Source organism: Haliotis asinina, chromosome 8, assembly GCF_037392515.1.
Source record: "Haliotis asinina isolate JCU_RB_2024 chromosome 8, JCU_Hal_asi_v2, whole genome shotgun sequence".
Classification (NCBI taxonomy): Eukaryota; Metazoa; Mollusca; class Gastropoda; order Lepetellida; family Haliotidae; genus Haliotis; species Haliotis asinina.
In genome coordinates this window covers 61,875,224-61,902,047 of record NC_090287.1, presented here as the reverse complement: position 1 = coordinate 61,902,047, position 26,824 = coordinate 61,875,224, and the positions used below count along the sequence as shown (strand labels likewise).

At 41.1% G+C, this 26,824-nt stretch overlaps 1 protein-coding gene across 1 annotated transcript in view; it reads right to left on the bottom strand.

Moving 5' to 3' along the window:
* Window positions 1-2,519: 2,519 nt before the first annotated feature.
* The window catches only part of LOC137294681 (tRNA (32-2'-O)-methyltransferase regulator THADA-like), a 39,229-nt gene continuing 14,924 nt past the window's right edge, over window positions 2,520-26,824 (bottom strand). The window contains exons 13-34 of the mRNA XM_067825752.1: window positions 25,201-25,368; window positions 24,520-24,629; window positions 19,719-19,900; window positions 16,962-17,140; window positions 16,607-16,756; window positions 16,264-16,394; window positions 15,269-15,403; window positions 15,042-15,146; window positions 14,027-14,137; window positions 13,246-13,489; window positions 12,418-12,649; window positions 11,339-11,780; window positions 10,676-10,873; window positions 9,872-10,119; window positions 8,031-8,195; window positions 6,686-6,791; window positions 6,252-6,284; window positions 5,701-5,825; window positions 5,248-5,332; window positions 4,862-4,976; window positions 4,282-4,424; window positions 2,520-3,133 (exon numbers count right to left, since the gene is read on the bottom strand). Of these exons, the coding sequence (XP_067681853.1) occupies window positions 3,068-3,133; window positions 4,282-4,424; window positions 4,862-4,976; window positions 5,248-5,332; window positions 5,701-5,825; window positions 6,252-6,284; window positions 6,686-6,791; window positions 8,031-8,195; window positions 9,872-10,119; window positions 10,676-10,873; window positions 11,339-11,780; window positions 12,418-12,649; window positions 13,246-13,489; window positions 14,027-14,137; window positions 15,042-15,146; window positions 15,269-15,403; window positions 16,264-16,394; window positions 16,607-16,756; window positions 16,962-17,140; window positions 19,719-19,900; window positions 24,520-24,629; window positions 25,201-25,368 (3,473 nt within the window). The 3' untranslated portion in view covers window positions 2,520-3,067. The remainder of the gene's footprint in view (window positions 3,134-4,281; window positions 4,425-4,861; window positions 4,977-5,247; window positions 5,333-5,700; window positions 5,826-6,251; window positions 6,285-6,685; window positions 6,792-8,030; window positions 8,196-9,871; window positions 10,120-10,675; window positions 10,874-11,338; window positions 11,781-12,417; window positions 12,650-13,245; window positions 13,490-14,026; window positions 14,138-15,041; window positions 15,147-15,268; window positions 15,404-16,263; window positions 16,395-16,606; window positions 16,757-16,961; window positions 17,141-19,718; window positions 19,901-24,519; window positions 24,630-25,200; window positions 25,369-26,824) is intronic.

Here is a 26,824-nt window from a genome sequence, read left to right as displayed (position 1 = left end):
CATTTGAGTAAAGTGCGCAAGGTATTATAGACCAGTTGGGTTTTAAGTGATTCTTACGTGTTTTTTGTACTCCCAGATTTGTAATTAATGGAGTAAATGTGATTTTTATTGAGTAAAATACGGAAATACGCGCCTAATCTGGAGCTCTGGACCACAAAGCTTTCTGATAACATATTACAAACACAATGTCGTTTCAGTGTCAGTATATTCTGCACATCATGAAAATTACACAGGTTCATGCATACAGCAAGTGAAAGACTAGACATTATAAAGGATGTTAAAGGCTTAACATTTCTCTTACCAAATACACTGTCAGTTGTTCAGTGACATCTTGCATCATATTTAAAGACACTGCAGTACAACGAATTCTTTTACATAGAGATCGTCCTTGGCGTACACATATGCATTTTTTGCTGCCGGAAAATGTCATGTGACAGTTGCATTAATGTTTTAATAAAATATTGTACCATAAACAAAATGTCTATTTGTTCATTATACGGCCCCTCACCATGTGGAGTCATCCCTCTGTTGCGCGCGACAACCACGTAAACATCATTCCTTCTGCTGTCACTCGTGCTGTATGGACGTGTGTGCTGGAAAAATTTGAGTTTAACCCTCATGCTTGAATGAAGATGTCCAAGTCTTCCTCTACTGTATGTATGGTTTATTAATGCATTTAATAGGGACAGAACATTTTATTAAACCTGTCAGCTGAGTGGTATAGTCTGTGACAAATTGTATTTTGTGCTGGTTTTCCCATGGGTTACACATGTGTTGTATTCCCATGGCGGGAAGTCAGCGTCCCACATGTTGAAATATTGCACTTAATTACCAATTAGTTCCTGTTGCAGGTGTCCATGTAATGTTCAATGTTTTGTACATTATGTGCTGCTGTGTAGTGCAGTTAGCTTATGCTTGTATGTTGGCTTTCAAGCTTTTACGGCATGTCCGGCTTAAGGGACGATTATTCCCCCCCTCCCCTCCCAAGTTAAACACAAGTGCTTGAGCTGTCTCAAAAAGGCTTGTCATGTGCCCGATGTTTGTGAGCTTTGTTTGGGCTTCTGCCCCTGGACCAGACTTTCTCTTTTATAAAGAGTTGCGTGAGGCGGGAGGGAAGCTGACCCAGGAGCTTCCTGTGTCTAAAGCTAAAAAGACTAAGCACGATAAGTCTATGGATAAGGATAAGTCCAGCAGTAAACCTCTAGGTCTTCGTCAAATGTTCAATATGAGGATAGGTGGTCCCGCTATGCATGCTGGTGTTCAGATAGGGGGATTGCAGATCCCTTTTCTGCAGATTTAGCCCGAGTATTGGAGTTTCTGCAAGCTTGTTTGGAAGAAGGTTTGGCGGCTTTGACCATTCATGGCTACTCCACTGCTATTTCCACCTTTCACACCCCTATCGATGGTGCTCTACTGGGGCAGCACCCTCTTGTGCAGCGCTTTTTAGTTGGCGTGGATTGGGTTTGACCTGTTGTCAGGTGTATCAGCCCACCTTGGGATTTGTCAATCGTGCTTGAGTGGCTGCCCGGTCCTACTTTCTCACGTCTATCGTCTATCTCCATTCAGCTGTTAACATGGAAGGCCATATTTCTGGTGGCTGTAACATCTGGGAGAAGGGTTGGCAATTTACATGCCATGTCAGCAGACCAGGCACTGACTGTGTTCCATCCAGACCATGTCAGTATTCACCTCCCGGATTCTTACAGTCCGAAGATCCATCATGCTTTCCATGTGACAGCTCCAGTTGAACTGCCTACTCTCACCCAGCATCTCATCAAACGAACACAAGGGATCTGTATGGGTACCCATCTGTTCTGCTGCAACGGTGGTGGGAAGGCTGGGTTGCCGGCTAGTAAACAGACCCTATCCTGCTGGCTAGTTTCAGTCATTTGTGCTGCTTACCAGGCTAAGGGAAGGGCAAGACTCTCCCTAAGGGTTTGAAGTCTCACCCAGACAGGGCAGTCGCCGCTTTCAAAGCATTTGCATCAGTGCTGCCCACTGAAGGTATTTGCTCTGCTGCTATTTGGAGCAGGCTTTGCATGTTTATTAAGCATTATCACTTGGCCGTACTGTTCTCTCCAATGGACAGTGTGCTGCCACCCTGGTTAAGTTGCTCCCTGTCAGTTCTCTCCCATAATGCCTCTTGCGGAAGCTTCGGGTCAGGCCACTGGTGAGCATTACTGCATAAGTTAATTTTCATAATTACAATCACTATTATTACGTACTGTGCCAGAATTCCCTCCTCCCTAGCCTCCGGTCTTTGGGAGTCTGAGTTTATGCATATATGTACTCCAAGGACAATCGCTATGAAAAAGAGTTAGACAAAGCTGTAGAGGTTTCCAATTCTTTGAAGAGAATCATCCTTGGGGTAGGGCCACCCACCTCCCCGCAATTCTGTTCACTGCATTATTCAGCAGAAGGAATGATGATACCGGCTTGGATGCTTACTTGGTTGTCTGTGCATGCGTGGCAGAGGGGTGACTCCACGTGGTGAGGGGCCATATAATGAACAAAAAAGATTTTTTGTTAATTGTACAATATTTTATTAAAACATTGATACAACTGTCACGCGACTTTTTCTGGCAGCAGAAAATGCATGTATGTACCCCAAGGACGATTCTCTTCAAAGAATTGGAATACACCATAGGCAGACAATGAAATCCGTATAAGATTAAAATACTTTTAATATCACGGATCTCACATTCATTGGAGCAGTGGAGTAGCCTAGTGTTTAAAGTTTTCGCTCATCATGTCCCGTTCTCGAGTTTGATTCCCCACATGGGAACAATGTGTGAAGCCCATTTTGGCATCCCCAGCCATGATATTGCCGGAATATTGCAAAAAGTAGCGTAAAACCTCACTCAATCACACATTTGCTAAAATTATGTAATAGTTAACATGTCCTGATCAGTAGCGTAAAACCTCACTCAATCACACATTTGCTAAAATTATGTAATAGTTAACATGTCCTGATCAGGGCAAAAAGGTGACCCTTTATAATAGTAGGATTAACAATAAAACAGTTGGCCTGATGTAAAACAAACAAATGTGTGGGAACCCAAACACATTACATGGACTGGTTGGAGAGGAGCTTGTTCAACATGGCCTGCAGCCGAGGATGGAGATCTTTCATCTGTCAACATAAACATTTAAGTATTACTCTAATGTCTTTGTAGACCGTGTCAAACCTAGAGTACTTGAACACTTCTGAACCTCATGTAAGAATGTCGAGTTTTGATTTGTCCACGTGACTCTGATAAAACACCCTGTACATCCATTACGACATAAAAGTCGTATACTCCCGCTGCGAAAGTAATATCATCCCGCTACACCTCGGTGACGACGCGAAGTGAGAAAAACGTGCATCAACAAGCCTTTAGTAACGTGCGGTGCACTGAGGTCAAACGATCAGCTGGTGTCAACATGGCAGCAAGTCGATTCGATGTGTGTTGTTTTGTTTTGATTTAGTGAAAACATTCAGCTAGATACATGGCTCGGGGAATACAACCTTAAGAGGGACTGATAAAACCCTGTATTTCCCGACACAGGATGTGATAACTATATTGTATCTGACTACACATGTATGCATGTGTATATGTATGTGTGCCTGTGTCTGTGACCACGTGTGAGACCATGTTTGTGAGAGCATGTTTGTGTGTGCATGCAAGTCACTGGCAACAATCAACTATATTCCAGCTAAACCATGGTAGTCTTTAGAAAAGCCCTCAGGATGAAATAATCCAGTGAGTGATAGTGTGACCAACATTCCCCTCTAGAACACACTGTTGAACATCACCTCTTATGACCAGCAGAGGTCATATGGGTCTGCAACATGAAATCCCAGGGATTGTGGACTCTGTCATGCAGGATCTGGTAGCATGGGTTGACTTGTCAAGTTACAATGACAATGTACCAGCCAGACAAAACTTTGTGATCCCTTCTTGTTGGGTCCATACAAAGGTCATGGGTGTACAACCCAGGAAACACACTGGTTGGTTGTTTGGTTGTTGTTTAATGCCACACCCAGCAATATTCTAGCCATATGGCGGTGGTCTCGACCAGATAATACAGTGATCAACAGTATGAGCATCGATACAATGACAAGTCAACCAACTCAGCAAGCCTGATCACTCATCCCATTAGTTGCCTCTTACGACAAACTAAAGACCAATTCTAGCCTGGATCTCAAATTTTCCTTGTTTGCCTATAAACTAAAGAACAAGGAAACAGAAATGGTCAAATACTTTTAACTGTTAACTTTTAACAAGTCAACTGCTTTACCTGACCAAGTTTAGCTAGCCTCGACTGTATGTCGCCAACTACTGCTGCATCAGCTACTGTCACAACAACATCAGCTACAAGGATGAGACCAGCAATCGATGAGTAGACAGTGCTATCACTGCTGATGTTCCAAATAGGAGCATCTGAAACGAGCATGATCCTACGTTATATCTTAAAATAGGAGCATCTGAAACAAGCAAGATATTATGTTATACCTTACAATAGGAGCATCTGAAACAAGCACGATCCTACATTATATCTTAATATGGAGACATGTTCATGCTTCCACACACAACATATCACGGCATCTTTAAGCAACACTGCAATAATGGAAAAATAGAAGGGCTCAATCTTGCAGCATTTCATGGAAAGAGTGATTGAATTTAGTCTCATATTGTTTTTAGCATTATTCAAGCAATATCATGGCAGGGGACGCCAGAAATGGGCTTCACACATTGTACCCATGTGGGGAATGAAACCCGGGTCTTCAGCGTGACAAGAAGAACTGTGGGATATCAGCCTTCAATTACTGGCCATCATCACCTGACAATATGGTGTCAAGACTCCCTCAGATCCTTACTTTGCAAGTTCTTCTGTAAGACTGGTATGGAAGCAGTGAGGTCTGTCAATATTTCACCAGTTTTCTGTGACACATAGTCGGCTGGTAACATGGTAGTGTTGCCATGGAGAAGTGCCTGAAGTTTAGAAACATTGAACATATTGCCATCTTAGTTTAATGACTATTAATCCTTAATTAACTCCATTAATCTGATACATTCAAGTCTGAAATCAAGTTTGATAGATCTGGGTACTTTAGAGGTATGAAGGCTGATGATTTGATACATTCTAGAATTCCTCTCTCAAAAGCTGATTTGATTTTCAAGGGGTGGGGAAAGGGATTTGTTGTTTCTGTCTGGAAGATAAAAAGTTTTTCATATGGTCTATTATTTCCTATTTTAGACTCACCTTGACAGTTGAGTGATACATTTCTTGTTGCAATGGCCTCTCAGACAGAATGCTGCTGTCCTCCTGCTCAAACAGCACCTCTGATCTGAGAACAGATTTCTATTTATATTGCTCAACAGAAGTTAAGGACATCCCAGTTCCATCACATCACAATTGTTAATCTGTCCTACCATGAAAAATTAGCGGCAGCATTATCAAACTTCAGGTATTTTTACATTATTTGTTACATCACTGTCAGATTAAGAAGTACAGATAACTGAATTAAGTCATCAACTTTGTGAATCTGTTCACAAGTGAGCGAGTAACATTAGTTAATGCTGATTAAATGCAGGGGGATACCAGTGTCAGAAATTTTCAAGTCGTTTCATTTAGAAGGTCTCAAAAGTGATATCTTCTTCAAAATCAAAAATAGAATTCACAAATGCAGAATGTCAAATACGCTTCTCAACACACCTGCTGTTCAGCCTGTTACTACGGCATGCCTGGATTACCTCCCCTGAGCTGTAGGTCTTCTCCAGGAGGTACATGGGCACAGCAGAAGGCCAGGTTGAGATGGCACTGATGTACTGGCAAAACATCTGACAGAAAGAAAAACATGCTTAAAAGGGTTCAGGTACTCTGATGTTTGATAATTTTTTTTCTAAACGTTTGTTGAGTTTAGTTAGCATGTCTCTGAAACATTCTGTCTATTTATTGTCACACAGCTTGAGTAAAACAAACTTTGAATCACATGAGTGACTTTAGTTTTACGCCGCACTCTGCTATATTCCAGCTGTATGGCAGCAGTCCATAAATAATCAAGTCTGGACCAGACAATCCAGTGATCAACAGCATAAGCATCAGTCTGCACAACTGGGAACTGATGATGAGTCAACCAAGTGAGTCAGCCTGACACACCCCTATCGATGGTGCTGTATAAAGCATTCTATTCAATCATGTATTAAAACTCAAGAAAACTGACATTTATTGTATGAGTATGCCGATGCATGAGTAAACAACTATACCTTCTGGCAGGTGCTACAGTCAACATCAGAAAACTGGAAGGAGACAGTTGTAATGTGAAGTGAGATAAAACCAAATTGGATATACAACAAAACAAATTACAGCAATGTATCCTTCATAACCTGACAAAGTGAGTGAGTGAGTGAGTGAGTTTAGTTTTACACCGCTTTTAGCAATATTCCAGCAATATCACGGCAGGGGACACCAGAAAATGGGCTTCACACATTGTACCCATGTGGGGAATCGAACCCGGGTCTTCGGCGTGATGAGCGAACGCTTTAACCACTAGACTACCCCACCGCCCACAAAGACAACATATATATTTCTTGAAAAACAAAAATCAGAATATTTTTTGCAGTTTCCTTATTTTGATCCCCAGAACTGCCAATGCATCGACAACTTCCTCAGCATCAGTGTTTAATGAGTAAGCACCTACTTGTATGTGTCTCTGCTCCCAATGTAGAGAGGTGACGAACTCAGCAGCCTTGTCCCTCACGTCTGCATCCCCATCCTCCAGCAGATTGAACACCGATCCCATTAAACTGGAACACATGAGCTTCTATAGTTATTTGTTCTTTGACACTACTTCCAGGAATATTCCAGCAATGACAACTCATAGGTTAATCAAGCCAGGGTCAGACTGTAAGTGATCGATAGAGTGAGAAACAATCCAAGGTACAAGTACATACAATGAACTAGCTAACAGAGTCAGATCATGTACTGACTTGCCTTAACGACAAGGATGGCAACTGGAATAAGCCTCAGAACACATTATTACTGGAACCAATATTGGAATATAAACAAAAGGCATTTGAGGACTAATGTGAAATGGGTTTGTTGACTTATTTGCTACTTGAATACAAGAAACATAATTTCACAGTGTGCTGACTAAACAGACAAGAGTCATCAGAAAATGACATATCCCCCCAGCCCCGACATAATTGAAAGGACAAATCATCTGACAGTTACATAATGTCTTTCTAGAAATGAAGCCCATCCGTCCATTTTGAGACAAAGTTCGAATTGTTTCCATGGAAACCATGAAAAATAAATATGCCAAAACTTATAAACAGCAAAAGGCATGACTTTGGAGTCTGCCTCAAATATCTGCCAAGTTTTGCAGAAAAATGTTGAACAGTTTTTGAGTTCTGCTCCAGAAACGAAGCCCATCCCTCCATCTTGAGACTAAGTCTGAAACGTTTCCATGGAAACTGTCAAAATTATAACACACAAAATCCTGTAAATGGCAACAGGCACCACATTGGGGTCTGCCACATATATCTACCAAGTTTTGCTGACAGATATTGAGAACTTTTTGAGATGTGTTCTGGAAACTAAACTCATCTCTCACTTTTGAGACAAAGTCCGAAACATTTCCATGGAAATCCAGAAAACTATAAATCACAAGATCCTGTACATAGCAAAAGGCACCACTATAGGTTCTGACTGATATATCTACCAAGTTTTGCAGAAAAATATTGAATGGTTTTTGAGTTCTGCTCCGGAAATGAAGCTCATCCCTCCATTTTGAGACTAAGTCCGAAACGTTTCCATGGAAACCGAGAAAATAATAAATCACAAAAACCTGTACATAGCAAAAGGCACCATTTTGGCTTCTGATTGGTATGCTGTCGACTATATCCCCCCCGCATTACATGCCAGGGGATAAAAATTCAAAATCTATCATGCATGTAAGCACCAGTCCACTAGATCTCAATTACACATGGAATACTATTGTTATAAGACATCCTACATGTCACTGCAAGACTGAGTTTCCTTACCAGCTGAGCACAGACTCAGGCAATGAGGTGTTGTTTACACAGACTGTGAGGATTGTCTCCCCCGCTATAAGCAGGGACTTGACAGCAGCCGACCTGAAAGTGTCTGTCTGCCGGGGATCACTCATAGTGTGAACTTGCTGACACCATCTCTGAACTGATGACTTGCTGGAATAATCAAGCAGGTAATGCATTTAAGACAAAAACAAAGAGTTATAGTTCAAAACTTGGCAGGAAGGAGGGTGTGCAGGTTGAGTTGGGTTGAATGCTGTTGTATCACAGCTTGTCAGTTTAATGATTAAAGGCAGGAAATCAATCAGGGATATACATTTCAGATGTTACCACTTTGAAAAATATGTTGCCAACAAACCTAGAAACAGAATCTGGGCAAATCCATAAACAGGCTAATTCACAAGGTTCTGGTGTGCCCAGGGGACACAACTCTGTGCAGTCAACTGCAGAGCTTCAGACAAGAGCACATGACCCTTAATGAATGAGAGAGGAAATAAATGTTTCACTTCTTCCATCAAAAAAAGAGCACTGTGCTATCAAATATGGGCTAGTAAATGTGATGGTTTATCACTGAAGAATTTTCCAAAGAAAAATTTTGGGTTTTTTTTTCACTTAACTAAAATTAAAACAAGAAGAGAAAGTCATTAACATCCCCTTCAACAGCAAAATACTCTTTATGTATATGTCTACTAATTATGATTACAGGAGTCAATGTTTTGGCATTGTGGAAAGTGAGTATTGTAAGATGTTACAGTAAAAGAAAAAACTACCACCGAATTCAGTTGAGGTGGAAATTGTTGCCATGGGAATGCAAAACAATATTTTAGTCAGAAATCCAAATGTTCCAAAAGGTACCACTATACCACCAGACCTATCTATTGAAGTTCTGCTCCAGAAAAATGCGTGAACACTAATTTCAGTTGAAGTCAAACTTGTTGTCAATGAAACCACAAAACATAAAAATCACACACTGATGTATCCCCTCAAAGGCACATCCTGGGATCATGGTGAACATAGCGAACATGTGTACAAAATTTCATAAAGTTAAAATTAGGAGATAAACATCATGTGTTGGCCAATTTCCGGGTGTTATTGAGTATTTGAAGCAGGGGAATGCATTTGGAACCGACGGCGTCAGCCAGCCAATATCAAATACTCAATAACACCCTGAAATTGGCCAACACATGATGTTTATCGACATTGTAAACGCAGAAGTAAACCAAAGGGTTTTACTCTCTGCACTCGTTTACATCGAGTACGGGTACAGCAGTGAAGTGTCATCAGCTGGCCGTTTCAGCTGGATCCCATGGTAGCATCTGGAGTTGCTCATTTGTGACGTCATTCCAACTTTACGTCACAATATGATTTGAATGACGTCACCACTGTTGATGACACAACAAAACAATTGTTTGCATGGTTTCCACGTGTCAATACGCAGTGAATAGTCTTGCAGTTTCTGGGAATCAAATACCACTTGACATGTTTTTCAAACAATCAGATTACTGAACACAGTGACTTTTGGTTTACAATTTGGAATATCTGCTCCGGACAAGATGACATCCTCATAGTCACAGCTTAAGTCATGTTTCCATGGAAACATAAAATAAAATTTATATTTGGGTCTAACCCCAAAAAGGCACATCTAGAGATTACGTTTGACGTGTGTACATAGTTTGATTGAGCTATCACAAATACTCTAGGAGATATGCTTCAGACAAGGTATAGCTGATGCATGGACGAACAGACGGACTGATATATATGCAGACAGACATATGGATGGAACTCATTTCTACATCCCCTGCAACTTTGGTGTTTTTTGCTTTCTGACTCACAAGGAACCTGTAAGAGGAAGTTGAAGTTTCAGAGTGTTCTTCAGCAAGATGGCTGCCACCTGGATACTAGCAGCGTGAAGACTGGATGTGCTTCCACTCTGAGACTCAACCTGGTGCAGATTGTCCATGGTGAAGTTGTCGGAGTGTATCTGAGTCAGCTGATGGAGTTGTATCTCTGCCAGGAGGGACATAGCAGCCGTCAGTGTGGAGATCCCCACATCTCTCTGTAGTAACATCCATATCTGGAACTGTTGAGAGACGATGTGAAGAAACAGCCTGAGAGTGACAGTGTGTGTGACTGTCATATTCCAGCAATCTCAGAATCTGGCCCAGGAACACCAGTGGTTGATAGCATGAGCATGGATAAAGGTTGTCTGAGTACAAAGACACATTGACACATAATCATTATAATGACACATGATCACCTACATTAGACATTGTGGTGTAGTCTGGAGTGAGTGAGGGTTCTGGGCTAGCTTTCACAATAGCAATGATTATTGAGTATAAATGGGTATAAATATTCAGCCAATGTCAAGGTTCTCAAATCATTCACTAACTTAAGAATAACTATACATTTTCGAATAACTTCAGGCAGATTAGGGTGAGGGGGAGAAATCACCAAAGGGGCTTAAAATGGGAATGACAAAAAATGGGGGTGAAAGATTTTACCCATACACATACAAACCTAACCTTTACTGCAACAAGATCCACTAGCACTAGATCCAAGCAGCCACTGACTCAACATGAAACACTGAGAACATCTGATGAGTGTGAACACTGAGAACATCTGATGAGTGTGCATACCTGAATCTCTGACCAGTCCACACTGCTGTGTCTGTTTTTCATCACCATTTTAAGCAATATGTCAAGACAGACTGAGCAGACGTCACGGTCATCTGACTGCAGCCAATCACAGCACTGTCTTGTTAAAATGTCTGGTATATTGTGAAGCAGATGTGTAATACAAAGCATTGAATCCTTTACTTTCAGTCCAGTCCCGATCTGCAATATGAAGTATTATTTCCCTTAAAGTATTCAACTGGCTATATTCAGTGGAGAATTAGATTAAATGTCGAGTCACACCTTGGTCAGCAACACTACAGCTATATCTTGGTTGAATGTGACACCTCTAAAAACATTCTGGCCAAGAAATATAATAAGTTGACATCATGGCTGAGCAGCAATTACTAATAATTCAATCAAAAGATGGACACCAGAAGGATGTTAATTCAAACATTGGTCATGCTTGCTGCTAATAAATATTATGTCATTTCAAAGTTCTAAAATCGCTTGCTAACTCTACTTGTGCCTAATTTAAGGTAGATTCAAGAACAAGACATATATGTTGGTTTGTGAATGAGTGAGTGCAGATTCTGCTGGGGGGGGGTGGGGGGGGAAGGTTCAGACACTGTACCACTGTGAAGAAACTGAACACATATAATATTGTCACATCAGTGCAGTTCTCACCTGTAATATGCTGGAATGTTCTCCCTCCATCACAGATTTTAATAAACTAACAATGGACATTCTTAAGCTGTCATCACAATCACAGTCTTGTATTAAATGTTTTATTATCTGGACATATTTCGCAGAAATTAGAGGGCAGTGCCTCAACTTAGTGAGAATCCAGGATTTCTCCAGGATTACAGTTAATAATCTGTGTTTAAATGTCTTACTAAACTCTCGACTGATAATCAACTTTTCCACACATAATAAAGTTCCATGTAGTACATTATGTCTGTGAATCTTGTCACAAGATGGTGGCAATCCATTCACAAGCTTCAAGCCCTCCTGCTGTCCACTGTCCAGAGGTATGAAAGTGACTGCAGCTCGGGCAGACAACTCACGCAGGGTATATACCGGACTGTCTAAAGACAAGGATATCTTCTCTCTGAATGCTCTCTCAATTCTGTGAAGAAAATTCAGAATAATAATATGTGTACATCTTAAAAGTCAAATTGAAGTTTTAAATCACTCAGTATATCAGAAGGCCCACAATTTTCATTCTCAGCTCCCTAGGGAGTATATAGAACAGGTATTTACCCAGAACATACAGACAAGAAAAACAAAGTTACCATTTGATCATAATGCTTATGGCAAGAACATGAGAATAAAACTATCATGATCACCATCATGTAAATGAGCCTAATGGTGAGAGATGCAAGCCACAAGGAGCTACATCTGCTGATGTTCAAAACAAAAGCAGGGGAATGGTCCTAACAAGCAAAGCATGACCAGCCAATCCTACCAAGTTCAATGGAGGGAACAGGCTTGTACTAGCTCAAACTAATGCCAGTTTTAAAGTACTTGCCCATGAGGTACCATGCTCCCCATTCCCAAACATACACCACTCAAACACACTCCAAGCCAACCCCTCTTGTATTTTCCCCTTCATGCCTAGAGTCACGAGGGCAACAGCCTGTACAATCAGCTAAAGACTTTTGGTATGGTGTAAGTCCTGGATCAGACCACAAGCCTTTCAGTCAGATATAGACTCTTTACTTGACCAGAGAAGTGGTCATCTGACAATGGTAACAGTTACTCACTGGTCAGTTGAATGAGACTCGGCGGGACCGAGGCTGGCCAACAAGGTGAGCACTAGGAACAAAGATGGCTGCAGACTGTCGATACTGCCGATGTTGGTACATGTTGTCTGCAGTCTTGACAACATGGCTGATGGTAGGTCTGGGTAGTGGACAGATAACTCTTGGAAAGTCATCATCTTCTGACTTGTGCCTGCCTTTCCCCGAGGACCAAACATGCGACTCACCATTATCCCTGAAAGAAACATCATGCACTTTGGTTGTCTCAGGTCGACATAAGCTGATAAATGAGAAGGAGTGAGACACATAGGTTGATATTTTGATCAGTGAGACTGAAACTGTCACTAAAGTCGTGACTGCATGTGACTGAGTGAGTGAGTGCATGAGGTGAGTTAATGTGTGAGAAGGTGAGAGAGTGAATAGCAGATGAATATGTTATTTCATTACTCTATCGTGGAAGATACTGCAGTGTAATATATTTACAGCAATATTACACTAGTGTAATACCACCAGGCATAAGATGTCATAAAGCTTCACAGTTTTGACATCACAATGCTAATGTGGCAATGGTACTAGACCTTGCTTGACTCATGGAAAGCTGACAGTCCTCCCACTGTAGGCAGTGTAGCCGCAGTTACTATTAAATGGTGTTGGAGAGTAATAAACTCAATACTAAACTCGCTTCTGTATACATTTATCACCACACTTTAATCCCTCTACAAATGAAAAATCATAGAATACAGCACATGAAGTCATTGGTCAGCTGGTCTTCCAGAACACAATATCTTCTGCTCTGAGGATATCACTGGGTGTTCAGTAGTAAAGTATTACCGAAGAGTTGTGTAGCAGCATTCCTTATGGCCCAGCTAGGGGACTCGAACCCATCAAAGATGAGGAGGAGGACCTCTGTGTATCGAGGCATGAGACTCAGCACCAGTGCAGCATCACCAAACAGGGCCTTGAGGATGTTGAGGGCATGGACTTGGCAGACGTCCTGTGTCTGGTCAGACTGGGGTGTGAAGGGAGCAGATGCCAGTCGGAACAGAGTGACCACTGACTGCGTCAGGAGCTGGTGCTGTGGATACATTTCAACCACTGAACACATTACACTGAAGCAGCAGCCACATTTCTCACTCATCCTCAGTCTAGCATGATTGAATGATTGGAAGATGACTCTCTATTCTATAACATCTAACTCTATATAACATGGTCTGACACACTGAATACCTCCAGGGCGCATTAAAGAACAATTAGGACTGCCCTGTTTCCTATCTTGAAAAGAGACCTATCACGCCCTGGAATGCATTTATCATTGCTCTCAACAGCAGCAGTACATGCCAACAAACACATCAATTCCTTGCTGTAATGTACATTATAATGAAAGTAATAAACCAGTGTGATAACCTTGGCAACCTCACCTGATAACTTTAAATGAGGTCATCTTATGGAACTACTTTTAATATATCAAACCATAGACTCATACAATACAATTTACAATCTCTTTGGTATTTAGTGAATATGAATACCATCTCATTGGCCACTACACAATTCCACACCTGAAGACATCATTCAGCTTGGATGGCCACCTACAATGTGGTCTGATCCGACAAACCTGTTTCCTCCTCTGTTCAGCCTGTGCAATGACCTGCACTATAATCGGCAACCCAGCAGACCGGCGGGTCACAGACGCCGACATCAAGTTGCTCTCCAGGCTCTTCATAACCTACAGAAGACATGTCTGCGATGACCACAGAACTCGAACATCACCACGCCTAGCTTTTCTACATGTTCCCCAATAGGGTATCTTCTGTATCATAAGTTTTGGGAAGATCAGTATCCCCTACATAACAGATCACTGTCCCGTTGTTCAAAATAACCTTAGCTAAGATCAACCTTAAACACTAAGGTGAGAGTTATGATCACCTTAAGTAAAAGATAGCCCCATTACTCAAAACAACCTTTGGGCAACCTTACCTCGGACACCATAACCTTAACTAAGGCTGAACTCTTCGGCACAGGAGTAATGACAACGTTCCTACTTTCCATGTGAATTCAGCGCGTTTAGTTGACTTGTTCTATACACGCTTTGCTTCCTCAAACTTCTCTCAATCTCACTGTATAAAATAAAAGCAGCCGCCAAATTCCCTTCCCAACCTTAGAGATGCTAATATGAGTCGGACCAACCTTAGTTATCAACCTCAACTTAAGGTAAACCTTAGTTAAGGTTGTTTTGCGCAATGGGAGGCTAACATGAGTAAAGGTCTAAAGTTGTAATCTTACAGATAAGGTTGACCTTAAGCGATAAGGTTGTTTTGAACAATCGCACACAGGGCAATGGGTAGTGTATATCTGAGATATATCCAACATCTATGCAACAATGATATAAGATATATATCAAGCATTTGAATATAGATTAACTACTCAAAGAATATCAGATGTATCAGCATAACATAAAAGATATATGATACATTCCCCACAAGATGTCGAACCATCCTTACAATTACGTCACAGGATTTCAAACATTTGCCCTATATATCAATCCATATCAGCTCCTAAAAGGCACCATTCACACAAAGAACATATCAGGTAATAGCCAGCGTAATGCATACATGTATACTGAACTGTACCTGGTGTAGAATCTCTGCTGGTATGTCTGCTAGAGCTCGGTCATCACAGGACATCAGAAATGTGCAGTACTGTAGAAACCCTTGGCGGCATCCTTCTATGGCACCCTAAAATAACATGCTAGAGCAACTTGTACAATGTCACTACATCATATATATGCCATACTCAGAATATTTGAATTAAACAGGTCTGTTTGTTTACTTTATTTGTTTTCATAGGAACTGCCTACCCTGATCCGACAGCTGGTGAGGACTTGGACATACACCTGGCCCACACTCTCTAGCTCCGGCATCCATGTTGCTCTGTCCCCAGTCCTGGATGTCAATAGACAGGCTGTGACCTCACCCAGGCAGGTACAGCTCTCCTGCGAGAGGGACCGGAGGCAGAAACAACAGCATAATAAAAACGCCATTCAAACTGAACCACACAGTACCACTTTGGTACAACAGCATAATAAAAACACCATTCAAATTATAACACACAGTACCACTTTGGCACCACAGCATAATAAAAACACCATTCAAATTATAACACACAGTACCACTTTGGCACAACAGCATAATAAAAACACCATTCAAATTATAACACACAGTACCACTTTGGTACAACAGCATAATAAAAACACCATTCAAATTATAACACACAGTACCACTTTGGTACAACAGCATAATAAAAACACCATTCAAATTATAACACACAGTACCACTTTGGTACAACAGCATAATAAAAACACCATTCAAATTATAACACACAGTACCACTTTGGCACTTGGCAGTAACATAATTATTAGATGATGTATACTGAGGGAAAAAATACAGGATCACAAGAGAGCACAAATGTTTCCTTATTTGTTCCTAGGTTTCTTCACAATGTATGCGATACACAACTTGTGAAGAAACCTTGAAAAAAATACTAGCAACACTTTTACTCTCATGTGATCCCATATTTTTCACCCTCAGTATATTTCAGTAAATATTGTTCTGGATAGAAAAATGCCATCGTGCAGGCATACGGAAAAATGGCAGTTCAATGGAGTAAAGTTTCAAGAATCTTAAAAATACAAGTCATCAAAAAATACTATTTTCTCACCACTCCATGATCTATACATGATATTGCTTTAGTCTCTTCTCAAGATCTCACAATTCTCACACAATCAACAGCATCTATCTTCAAATCTCAACAACCTGTCATATCCAAAGAGCTCCCCCTCTACCCTTCCCTTACCTTGAGGTTGACCCAGCACCAGGACAACATGAACTGGAACTCTGGAGTCAACGACAGCGATTCTCCCTCCCGCTCCCCCGACACAAGGCTATCAAGGGCAACTCCCAGCTCAGCAAATGATGGGCAGCTCTCTGTTCACAAAGAGAGAGACTACAGATCATCGCCTTAACCCATTCTGATGCAAAGATCTTGGAAGTTTGCAAGAAATGTTTCATAGCTTTGAGCTGTAATGTTAATCAACAGAAAGCAACTCTTAAAGATATGAAATAACTTTATTTTTCTGTGAAAAAGAAAACATTTATCATTGCACATTAGCCAGTCTGGGACAACATTTATCACACACCTTTGCCACTGCCACCTGAGGTCACTGACAAGGTCATCTGGATCACCTTCACATTGACCTTCAGCAGATCCAGAAGCAGACTAACAGGAAGGTCAAGGTCACTTTGAGATTGAAGAGACTGCAGACATAATGTAATTCCCTGAATCAAACCTGTGACAAGAAATATATGAAGCTGTAGTCTGTAATAACAATGACATGTATCATGAAGCATTTATCTGCGTATTACTTGGACAGTGTCGATTTTATTTAAAATAAATCTCTTAACACTAAATTTGAGATAAAAGCTGGATATTAGCTGCAACCTCTCCCTCTGTGCACATCTGAACAAAAGTTTACATCATCTTTGTGTATTTACCATGTATGGGACTTTCTCTGGATGCTAGGACCAGATTTGTCTCGGCTACCGCCAGAGCTTTCTGAGTCTCAGTCAGCAGGAACTGCAGAAACTGGGAATGAGCATTGGATGAATCTGTGAGTGTGCAGGTAAAGCCTTCTGTTCCTCGGCTAAACACTGCTCCCTGCTCGCATGCATACCTGGCAACAGAGGCACCAAGTGTCTTCATCATATTCATCCTGCCTTACACAGTGTCAGTTACAGTATGGCATACCTCCTTGGTGTTGAGTATGTAAAAAGTGATTACGGGACCTTATGGAACTTTTATGAAGCCCTCAAGTGGTAAGAGACCACGGATTTGGTTACTTCTCAACAAATCGTCAGTCAAACATTCCAAATGTATGGACAACTAATTTGCTGTATGTGTGACATCAAAATGCCACAACTACACTGGGTTAGTACATAACCATAGACCAACCACTTCAACACATATCGATTGAGTGAGTGAGTTAAGTTTTACGCCGCACTCAGCAATATTCCAGCTATATGGTGGCGGTCTGTAAATAATCAAGTCTGGACCAAACAATCCAGTGATCAACAACATGAGCATCGATCTGCGCAAATGGGAACCGATGATGTGTCAACAAAGTCAGTGAGTCTGACCACCCGATCCCGTTAGTTGCCTCTTACGACAAGCACAGTCGCCTTTTATGGCAAGCATGGGTTGCTGAAGGCCTATTCTACATGGGACCTTCATGGGTCTCAACACATATAGAGAGAAGTTAGTATGTTTTTACACCACTTTTAGCAATATTCCAGCAACTTCGCAGAAAGGAACACCAGAAGTGGGCTTCATACATTGTACTCATGTGGAGAATCAAACCCCAGCCTTCAGCATGACAAGTGGATGCTCTAATCACTAGGCTACCTCAAGGCCCATTCAACACACATATTCATGAAAATCAGGCCACTTTTGACAGCTGGTTCAAACTTACAACCTCTTCTGTAAGCTGACAGACAACCTGTAAAGCCTACAAGAAGAGAGAGTACTGAGATCAAGCACCATGTGTTCATTCCACTAAAAGACAAACAAAGTTGTGACACATGTTCTTACATGGACCTTCCTTAACCAGGTCATACCACACATTGAAAGAAGAGTCATATCCACCTGGCCCCCACATACTTGAAAGGACAAATCATCTGACAGTTACTTGATATTTTCTTAGATTGAGTTTGAATCGTTTCCAGGGAAGTCGTGAAAAATATAAATGCCATATATCTGTAAACAGCAAAAGGCACCATACGTCTGTCTCATATATCTGCCAAGATCTGTTGAAAGATATGAAATGGTTTTCAAGTTGTGCTCCGTAAACAAAGCCTATGGAATCTAGGAAAAATAGAAATGCTAAAACATTGTAAATAGCAAAAGGCACCACTTTGTGGTCTGCCTCAAATATCTGCCATGTTTTTCTGTAAGATATTGAATAGTTTTCAAGTTGTGCTCCGAAGACCATCCTTCCATTTTGAGCCTATGTCAGAATCGTTTCCATGGAAACTGGGAAAATGATAGATCACAAACATCTGTAAATAGCCAAGGGCATCACTTTAGGGTCTCATCTACATATCTGCCAAGATTTGCAAAAAGAGATTTAGAAGTTTTTGAGTTCTGCTCTGGAAACGAAGTCCATCCCTCCACTTTGAGTCCGAAACGTTTCCATGGAAACCCACAAAATTATAAATCACAAAAACCTGTAAATAGCAAAAGACATCACGTTGGGGTATGCCACATATATCTACAAAGGTTTACTGACAGATATTAGTAACTTTTTGAGATGTGCTCCGGAAACGAAACACACCTCTCACTTTTGAGACAATGTCCGAATCGTTTCCATGGAAACCGAGAAACTAAGAAATCACAGAAAAATATGGAACGGTTTTTGAGTTCTGCTCCGGAAATGAAGCCCATCCCATTTTGAGACTAATTCCGAAACGTTTCCATGGAAACCCAGAAATTTATAAATCACAAAAACCTGTTAATAGCAAAAGGCACCCATTAAGCTTCTGATTGGTATATTGACCACGTTTTGCAGAAAAATAAAGAACAGATCTTGAGTTCTGCTTGGAAACGAAGCCCATCCTTCCATTTTGAGACTAAGTTTGAAATGTTGCCATGGAAACCGAGAAAATAATAAATAAAAAAACCTGTAAATAGCAAAAGGCACCACTTTGGAGTCTGCCACACATGTCTACCAACTTTTGATGACAGATATTACAAAGTTTTTGAGATGTTTCTTTGGAAACAAAACACACCTCTCACTTTTGAGACACGTTTCCATGGAAACCCAGAAAATGATAAATCACAAAAACCTGTACACTGCAAAAGGCACCACTTTCAGTTCTGAATGATATATCTACCAAGTTTTGCAGAAAAATATTGAACGTTTTTTTAGTTATGCTCCGGAAACAAAATGATTATGGACGGGTGGACGGATGGACGGACAGACAGACACACGAGGCGTCGACTAATAATAGCCATGCCTTAAAGAAAACATGCAGTTTTGGGAAAGTAACAAATAATTCCATTTAAACTGAAAAGGATTTCCAGTGACATGGGAGGAAATCTAGATTGAAGGGAAAGTAATGCAGTTCAGGGATTGTAAAATGGACTATTCAAGGACTAAGATTTAATAGTAATAGAAGTAACAGTCGTTAACAGTAGTTAAGTGACAATGAATGTACAGACTCCACACACTATCGCAGTATATCCTGGAAACTCACTTGACGAAGACAATGTTGCAGATGAGGGCACCACTTTGTGTCTCATACGGCCGTGGGCTGCTGCAGAGATGGAGCGCACTACAGAGAAGGTGACAAGCCATATGCTCTGGGTGGTACCCTAGTTGTCGAGGAGTGGACCATGGGAAAAACCGCATCAGGAGCCCCGCACTCAACTCCTGCACCTGATTTCAAGACAATACCGCGTTTTCTTAATACTGTTACTTCTTTATTGATAAAAGTAATTTTCTGAATATAATTCATATTTCATACTTATCTTGACTCATGCTTATTTGCTCATCTCCTCCCTCTATGCAATGATAGTAGAACTCTCGAAATCCCTTGAAGTGGATGTACAATCACCGACACTCACAGGAAGCCTACCTGTTTCCCATCACATGACAAGCCCTGTTTGTGACTCTCTTCATAATTCCACATACCCGATACGAGAATTGCAGAGAATCCAATGTGTCTGAGTGGGGCGGTAGGGAGGGCTTGATGAATAAGTATAAAATATCAGTTAAATTCAATTCAGAAAATTACATATCTTACCTTATCCTGATTCATGCTTATTTGGTTACAGAATCCAATGGAATCAGTGGTGGGTCAAACCACAATGGATTCTGTTGGCTGCCATATAAGTACATCCAGTACTTACCCCCTTTTGGATAGGAGGGAATCCTCCATAATTCATCTGTGAAACAGGGGGATCGCATCCAGTCAAACTTTTCTTCTTGTGAAGCGATCGCTGACTGGACCTTGATAATATATAGATCAGCTAGCATCCTGCTAGTGCCTAATGCAACTGTATATCAAGATTCCTATCAAGGCAAGCTGCGACCCTTCACTTGTACAAGTATCTTCATTACAAGTTCTGGGGGAATTACATCCAGTCGAACTTCTGTTCTCGTGAAGCAATTGCTGACTAGAACGTGATGATATACAGATGAGTTAACATCCTGCTAGTGTCTAATGCAACTGTATGCCAAGATCACTATGAAGGCAAGTTGTGACCCTTCACATGTACAAGTATCTTCATTATGAGTACCGGGTCATAATCACACATGCTAGTCTGTTCGAGACGTGCGCATGGACTCTGAACCATTCTACTCTGCAGAGTGTCTTGGTCTCAACAAGTCATGTGATGAAGAGTGAGATTTTATCCTAATCAACTCTTTCTTCATGATGTCCTCATCATAGAGTTGAGACCCTTCATCAAGTACAAGTAACTCCTTTACAAGTACAGGGTCATCATCTCTCTTGATAAAAAGGGGTGAATGAAACGCCATGGCTTAGTGGAACCGTTCATTGTTGTGGTACAATGAGTAGCTCAAACTGGTGAATGCCAGTGACGTCCTCAGTGGTGGTGTCTTGTCGGTAGTGGTTATCAAACACTGTCGATGATCTCCAAAAGCAGCCCTCCATAATCACTGTAAGCCAGCTATTTCCACGTACAGTGGATGTCGACGCCAAGGCCCTTACTTCATGTGGATTGGAGGCTTGTGGAGGTTCAAGTCCTGCTTCTTTGTAGACCCTCAGTATAACAGTTTTCATTTATACTGAGATAGTGTTGTGGGTTACTTCCGTAGGTGTCTCAGTAGAGAATGGGATGCATAGGTGCTTGAACTTTGTCTCCTTGACTTAGTTCACTGAAGATGTATTTCCAAAGCTCTGACTGGGCATAATGATAAATCCTGTGTATCATGTAGACCAAGGGCTGTCAATAATGCCTGGATGTCATACCAGTTGTACATGCAGCTCATTTTTGCTGATAAAATCCCATCGCAGTCCTTGGCAAGCAATCTCATGATTGATATTTCTGACATATGTGCTGCCGTAGCTATGGTGAGTAGTCTGTGTCAACAGTTCAAAGGATGTCCGATCTAGAGGCTTATAACTGCATTGTTTGTCTTCCAGCTTGAACGAGTGTTGTAGGGCGAGTAAAACCAGCACTTTTTTCAGCTTGATCCCAGATCTCCTCGTGATAACTGAGTTGAATGCCACTCCTGATAGTGTAGAACCTTTAAGTCCTCTAGTATGCTGTAGATGAGGATGTGAGGATTTTGTTGCAGTGACACCTTTCTGCTTAGTGTATGTCTCAAATAGCATTTATCGGAGTGAGTAGATAGGGTAGATCTATATAGAGCCTTCACCGCTATAGCAGAATATCTTCAATGTACCAAGCAGGCTTCAATACGATCCATACGTGTAGTTAGAATGATGTCCGAGCTCTTGTTTGTGTGCAGATGGATAAGTAGCTTCTTCCATTCTGGGAGCCTCCATGAGTATGAGTACTGGAAAACATTCTCTCGCTGGCCAGCAGGCATGATGAAAATCAGTTACAGCATCGTCTATTTTAACTTACCGATGACTTTCGGTAGTACGACTGGAGGTGGGAATGTGTAAGCGTTCATTCCTTCTCATTAGATGCTGATTGCAACTGTTGCCAATGCAAACGGATCTGGTACTGGAGATACGAATGTTGATACTGTTGAACCTGGTGGCAAACAGGTCTGTTTGTTGTGATCCAATTGTCTGACTGATGAGTCGAAACGCCTCCTGATATAACCACTCTTGTTGTGAATATTTATGAAGACAGTTGGTGATGAAGTACGAAGGGGTACACACTTCATCTGTAATGAAGATGTTGGTACTAGAATCATTTCACCTTCAGATCGTTCATAGTGTAAGTTGCAAGCAAGCTGTCTTCCATGTGAAGTCTATTTATAGCTGACTGGCTGTCATATGTTGCAGCACGCCTCCAGATAAACAACTTTGAATCTGCTGTAAGAAGACCTCTTTGCCTTTGAAGACAATCAAACGCTGCTGTAGACTGGTATTTGAGTTGTAAATGAAGTCTTTCCAACGTTGAAAGGGTTCTTTACAACTACTTCTTTAGACTACTTCCTGACATCCTAAAGTGCACTGAGATGATACAGCTGATGGCGAAGATCTTCTTCATCCGATGGACCTGTTGCAGCTGTTGAAATGTCATGTAAGGTGACTGTAATAGATGTTGAAGACTGACAATGTCCAAATACTGCAGTGGGTGTAGATTTGCAGAAGCATCCAACATATTGAGTGTGGACATTGTTGATGTCTCCATTGAAGCAGACTCACTGAAGGTTGTAGCATCAATCTAGATGCAGCAGATGAAGGTCTAGTAGATGCTGCATGTTGCGCTGATTCCCTGAAACCCTGTACCTCAGGTAGTATGAGTCGAGATTCATTGTTGATGTCTCGTTTGTCGGGAGGGACAATATCATCGCTGAAGGACTACGTAGAAGAGCTGATCCATTCTTTCAGCAATGATCAATAGAATCTAGTAAGACTAGTCCTGGTGGATGTAGATGACTTCAACTCTTTGGCTGCGATGACATCAATACTGATGATGACCTCTCCTGGGACTAGGACCTAGTCTCCATATTATCCCGATGGAACCCCTGGCATGCACCTGGCCATTCACTACAAACCTGAATATCAACAGTAGTTAGCACATGGCTACCAGACGCAATAAGAATCAATTTGCCGATGTGGCAGAAAACGAAGAGACTTCTGGTGGGTGAGTGTTATTGCACATCCACTTCAAAAGTAGAGAACTTCAAGGGATTTCAAGTGTTCCGCTATCTTTGCTCAGAGGGAGGAGATAACCAACTAAGCATGAGTCAGAATATGGAAAAATTGAAATGATTAAGATCATTAAGTACAGTGGAATCTGTCAAATCCAGACTCTGTGCAATGCTGTTTCCTCCACAGTTGGGACTACGCTCTGAGTCCCAGAAAAACTGTTTTTTAGTTATCATTAAAGCTAGTTATATAACCTGGACTCTCTCAATTATGGATTAAGGACTAAACTGACAGTCTGGACAATCAAACTGCCATGAGAATTTTGCTTTGAAATCCAGATATACAGATGTAATTGACTAAAACAACAGTCCCGATAATCAAACTGCTATGAGAACAACCCTTTGTAACCTCAGAAATAGCTGACTATAACAGCCAGTTGAACAAACATCTCTGTTACTTCTATTCACATGGGTTAATTTCAATTCTAAAAACACACATTAAATTCATGTCAGGTAACTCTGTGTCAGTATGCAGTATTAATAAGGACCAATTACTTGCTGTTCCACATTCACTTGAAGATGAACAGACAGCATCTAAGTTGAATAATGTTAAAGTTTTGAAAATTATGCAGAGAAGAGTTGCTCCAATATCCTCCCTCATGTTCTCAATTTGGAAGACATGACTGAAAATATTGTATTATTATATCTGGAAATATACAGAACAAGAAGCAAACCATGTTAACAGACTTTCTCCAGTGAAAGTATTGAGTATAAATATATTGAGCATAAATAAAACACAAAAGAGAACTATTCAACTTATTGGTTGTCCGTAACAAAGGGAGGCAGAGTCTATGGTAACGGAACTATTTGTCCAAAGTGGACTCTTTAAAATCTGGACAAATGAGTCTGGAATACCCAAGTCCATAATAGACAGATGCCACCGTATGTTCAAAGATATGTTTTGGTTCATTTTTGGTGCGTAAAGTTTGTTTGAAACAGTTTTCAACTTGTAATCAAGTTTTTGTGCTCACTATCATCTCTAAACATGCCTTCTAACCTCTCTCTCTCTCTCTCTCTCTCTCTCTCTCTCACACACACACACACATCGCTGAAGAAAGATGAAGGTTGATTTGTATACTGTTGTCATTCATTCATTCATTCATTCAGTCCATTTTTTACTTTGAATATAAAGTACAGAATCACAAATTTCAGTCAGTATACTGAAAGTGTGACCTCACCTCATCAGCACCGTCTGTCACACAGGTGCACACTGCCACCATCGATCTCCAGCTGAGGAAATCACACAGACCCAAGTGGTGAGCGTACTCAACAATCTGTACACACTTCTCTGAAACAAGTCATCAAGTGTCACAATCAAGATTCGTTTTTCGAATGGTTGTAGGATTGTCTTACTGTCTTCAGTTAGTGAGTACTGAAAGATGATCGGCAAAGGAAAACATTTACAATGCAGAAATACTGCAACAACTGATCTTCGGAACAAGTCATGTTGTAAAATAGGGTGTAATTGCACGTTCAAGAATACTGTACTGATGCAGCAAAGTGTATGTGCGAGCATGACCAATCGTTGGACTAATGATGGTCAATATTCAAACTCCACAGAAGCTGCAGTTTTAAAATAAATGCCCCACTCAGACACTGCGCAAAGAGCCAACCATACCTTGTCATATCCCCTTACTCTAAACAGAAAGCAGAGTAAATCAAATGCCATCTTTAAATATCCTCTGATAATGTACAATCTGGGAACCAACCAACCAACCAACCAACCAACCAACCAACCAACCAACCAACCAACCAACCAATCTTTTGCTCTCTATTTACAGAAACACAGATGTGATCCAAATCTGTTATAAAACAAAGCTGCCCATGTCATGCAGTATTTCAAATGTTTATTCATCTACCTTGAGCCTGTCCCCTCGGCTGTGTCCCCGATCCAGGCACGTACAACAGAGTGTTGTAGATGACACTGAGGATCTCCAGACAGGTCTTCCGGCGCTGGAAGCTGGTGCCTGGCAACAAGCCGTCAATCAGTGTCCCATGCAGCCAGTCAAGGAACTCCAGTGACCTGACTGTCAACAGATCATCACAAACAAGAGTCATCAGAAGATGACATATCCCCCCGGTCCCCACATGATTGAAAGGACAAATCATCTCGCAGTTAACTCACTGTTTCTTTTAGTCTAACTTTAAATTATTTCCATGAATTACATGCCGGGGGGATAAAAAGTGAAAGTGAAGATCTTAGTTTAAGATGAAGTAAAGTGTGAACAAAAACATTACTCTCAAAATCTCTTGATATCTCACACTGAAGTTGTTGGTTGTAATATAATACAAAAAATATTTTGAAGAGTCACTTAGACCTTGCCCAGTGTATGAAACTCCTAAAAAACAGTCACAGTGACTTTGAAAATTAGTTGAAAGTCACCAATATCGACTGGGCCCTGCACCTTCCCTAGATAAAGCTTGGTGCTGAATATGAAGACAATCTAGTGAACAGTTCTTGAGATATCTCGCTCACAAAGTAAAACACTAAAGACTCCTTGTGACCTTGAGATGAATGTCAAGGTCACCAAACCTGACCGAGACCTTCATTTTACTGTGATAAACCTAGATACCAAATATGAAAAGAATCTAGTCAACGGTTCTTAAGACATTCCAATACGTACATACATACGTACAGACGGATGGAGCCTAATCCTGCTGGGGGATAAACAGGTTCGGAAGAAAGACAAAGGGTTAACCTCACTCTAGCATGATCTACACACACCAGTTTAGACATGTGCCAAACTGAAGATATAATACAACTACCTCCATCTAGAACTGAACCAGTTTTGTTTCTCCCATATACATTGTTGTCACCCAAGTGAGTGAGTGAGTTAGTTTAGTTTTACATCACACTGAGCAATATTCCAGCTATATGGGGAGTCTGGACCAGACAATCCAGTGATCAACAGCATGAACATTGATATGCGCAACTGGGAACCGATGACATGTGTCAACCAAGCGAGTGAGTCTGACCACCCGATCCCGTTAGTCGCCTCTTACAACAAGCATAGTTGCCTTTTATGGAAAGCATGGGTTGCTGAAGGCCTACTCTACCCCAGACCTTCAAGGGTCAACTGATTACTGTGTAAACACATATTCAGGCAGCTCATTTCATGCCGAGATGCGGAAATGACAGCTGCTGGATTGCAGAGCTTTTGATGATAAATGTACTAGCCACTGATAGGAATGAAATTTTATGCCGGTGTTGACAACTTGCCGAACTTGACAGCTGTCGTTTTTGACAGCTTTCACTGTAATTGAAATGTTAGGTAGAACGAACTGCATTGGTCAGCATCAAAAAGCAATCAGCGCCATCATTAGCATCAATGACATCAACAGCATCAATGACATCAACAGCATCAATGACATCAACAGCATCAATAGCATCAACAGCATCAATGACCTCAACAGCATGAATGACATCAACAGCATCAATGACATCAACAGCATCAATGACATCAACAGCATCAATGACATCAA